At 41.1% G+C, this 3206-nt stretch overlaps 1 protein-coding gene across 5 annotated transcripts in view; it reads right to left on the bottom strand.

Moving 5' to 3' along the window:
* The window catches only part of atat1 (alpha tubulin acetyltransferase 1), a 19804-nt gene extending 17363 nt beyond the window's left edge, over positions 1-2441 (bottom strand). For 2 of the 5 annotated variants that reach the window (XM_035431418.1, XM_035431417.1), the window contains exons 1-3: positions 1910-2433; positions 1141-1201; positions 191-282 (exon numbers count right to left, since the gene is read on the bottom strand). In XM_035431418.1, coding sequence (XP_035287309.1) covers positions 191-282; positions 1141-1201; positions 1910-2001 — 245 coding nt within the window. In that variant the 5' untranslated portion in view covers positions 2002-2433. Of the gene's footprint in view, positions 1-190; positions 283-1140; positions 1202-1909 lie in introns of all 5 variants that reach the window. The other 3 variants (XM_035431414.1, XM_035431415.1, XM_035431416.1) reach the window with 3 other exon arrangements.
* Positions 2442-3206: the final 765 nt, after the last annotated feature.

Raw genomic sequence — 3206 nt, 5'->3', positions numbered from 1 at the left:
TGAGTGTGTGTGTGTGTATGAGTGTGTGCGTGTGTGTGAGTGTGTGTGCGTGTGTGAGTGAGTGTGTGTGTGTGTGTGAGTGTGTGCGAGCGCGTATGAGTGTGTGCGTGTGTGTGCGTGTGTGTGAGTGTGTGCGTGCGCGTATGAGTGTGTGAGTGTGTGTGAGTTACAGGGCATTTTGGGCACATACCCGTTGCTCTCCCCCTCCTTCAGTAGGTACAGGTGGTGTCGGTTGGACTGCAGCTTTGCAGCACTGGTGATGGGCGCGGCCAACTGCTGCGCCTGCAGTCAGCAATGACATCACAGTCATCGTCACGGTAACAGTCACAGTCACGGTAACGGTCATGGTCACAGTCACGTTAAAGGTCACGGATAGTTCATTTATCTACCTATTTATCCACATGGGACAATGGGAAACTCAAACGTGACCAAGCCCGGTCAACTACTTCATTTTAAATGCTGCAAAATACCCTGTCAATAACAACAAAATCATGCAGAATACTGCAAATTAAAAAAGAAAATAGCATGATGAGTCATATGTTTTGTGAAGAACCACAAAAGCATTTTCAAGTTTTACCAGAATCTAAAGTGTTAAAGTATCTGACCCAGGACTGACCCAGGACTGACCTAGTCCAAGTGGAGGATGATTTGGTGTGAAGTCAGTAGAACACTGAGTTTCAGTTCACAGAGCTGCACATATTTACCTGATACGTAAATCACCTGGATTAGCTACAACACATTCAGAGTGCTTACACCATCAGCCCACCCACACAGTATTGATATCAGCAGGTCTGCAGCTGCTTGATGTCAATGTCCCTCCAATATGAGCCAATCATATTTGTTTTGTTTTTTTCTTCTTATGAAGGAGAATCGTTTGATTAGCTCACACGAGCCATAAGTTCAGGAAGTCTCACTCGCCCCACCCTGGGGCAGGGCAGGGCACACTGTCACAACGGCTAAACACTGCAAACATCACACCTGGGTGCGGGGTGTTTCCCGTCGTTCAACGCGCCATTTCCCGCACGTGTATCGTAGAAGCGAGCCACGGAAGCACAAACTTTGCGAGTGGACTGCGCTAATGCAGCTAGACCATAAAATCATTAGGACAAAACAGACCTCGTGCAGTTCTTCACAAATTACCTTAGCCGACGCTTTGCCTAGCTCATCTATAACTGCCGATATTTGATGCCGAGGATCAGGTCTATGAGAGAAATAGAGAAATAGTCCGAGAGTGAGCAGGAGAGAGAGAAAAGGCAAGACAGAAGAAAAGCACAATTAACGTTTTTTTCCAGAAACAAATACATTTGATCAATAACCAAAAAAAGTCTCTGTCCTTTAGTCTACACACAAATGATGATGGTGGTGGTGGTGGTGGGTGTGTCTGAAATGTGATATGACTTGTTTTTGCTTTTCCCTTTTTGTCAGCTAATACCCTACAATCACTGTTTAATAAAGTAAATCATTGATACTTAACATCACCACTAACAGTGAGGAGAAAGAGTAAATGCATAACCATGATTTAGGAAAACAATTGAATTGATAGTTAAGACCGCACTAAACATACACATGCAAAAAGTAAGTGGACTGCATACGTGCTGGTTTTCCATCACAGGGGAAACGTTTACAACGTTAAATTATAATAATGATTTAGCAACAAAGAATTCCTTGAAGTGTGTGGAGCTTAGAATGTCATCCTTAGTTAATGCCACGCTAGCTAGCTAGCGCGTTAGGTTGATAATTCGGCTAACAACTAGTGACTTTCCTGATTTCTAGCGAAAGACAATTGTTATTTATTGTTAGTGCTCCAAAGAAGAAAAAAAAGAACAATAGCTAACTAGCGCAAAGCTAAAGCCATTTGCTTTAGGCTAATGTTAGCTGGCTGCACAATATTCAATATCATTGACGTTACCTTCCTAGTGCTTTTCGCCCTGACGTCAAATTATGATCCAGTACTGAAATTCTTTCGGGGAAAAGAGCGTTTAAATCGAACGGGAATTCCATAGCCTATTCCTATGATATTATGCTTTTAATAACAACAAAACAAAATGCAGCGGTTGCCTGTAGCCGTCTTTAAGTTTAGCAAATAAGCCTATTTTTGAAAAATAACTAGCGGCACGTTAACCGTGAGAAGGATACAGCTACAACTAACACTTGCTAAACGACTCCATGCATAAATCAATGCACTGTTGTCATTTTCGCATTCTTGGTAGCCGGCTACCGAGGGCGATTTGCGTTCCTAATTATGTATCAATGCTTTCCTTGTCTGCCCATTGTGTCGCACGGCTTTGGGAAGAGCCCTTGCAAGCAGCGTATCTGTCTAACGTAAAATAACTAAAACAACGACAGTAAAAAATAATATGGTCCACCGCACTACCTCGCAGTGTGTTTTACGACTATGCCGCTATTATATTGGTATAAGTATCACAATAAATGCTATTTTGTCAGTGCTTAATAGATTTCTTTAAATGTGCACCTCGCAGAGTGTTTCTATTGCGCAACATCACTGTGATATACGGCGCCGGTTTTTCCGCTTCCTCTTGACAACGACCAAACATCCGCTTTCATCTTTACGTAGCAACCCCGACTGATAAGTAGGTGTGAACAGGGATGGGCACAGTCGGTACAGGAGGACGGTGCCTACAAATTACTATTATATATATATATATATATACTATAAGTGCGCAAAACCGTATGCATTTGCACATATTATCATCCAGAAAATATACTTACACGAACATAAGTCAAAACAAAGATATATGACAAGTAAAATTAGAAGTCACATGGCACGTTTTCAGTTTGCTGTACATCTAACGTTACATGAAAGCCAAGAGTTTCCACCATCCACATATTTGTGACTACGACTAGTCAATAAGCAATTTTCAGTGAAGTCTTGAAACTGTTCTTATGTTATATAGGCTAGTAAATGTTCTCATTAGAGAAAGAGACTTACATTACAAATTTATATTTGCTTTTTTAAATATTTTTTTTAATTTCTATGTGATGTGCTGTGGTTCTTGTCACTCTTTTGCTTATTATGGTCACTGCCCTCACCTTTTAAAAGATAATAATAATAATAATAATCACAAGAGCAGCAGAAACACACTACAAGGCCATGGTATTGTTTCATAAGACCATTATAAATACATGTCAGAAACCAGGTCTATTGCACTATTAGCTGGGTAATCGGTGTGAGTCCACCAGTCTAA

The sequence above is a fragment of the Anguilla anguilla genome, chromosome 8 (genome assembly GCF_013347855.1).
Source record: "Anguilla anguilla isolate fAngAng1 chromosome 8, fAngAng1.pri, whole genome shotgun sequence".
NCBI lineage: Eukaryota > Metazoa > Chordata > Actinopteri > Anguilliformes > Anguillidae > Anguilla > Anguilla anguilla.
The sequence above is the reverse complement of the archived record's forward strand: the minus strand, read 5'-3'. Positions and strand labels throughout refer to the sequence as shown.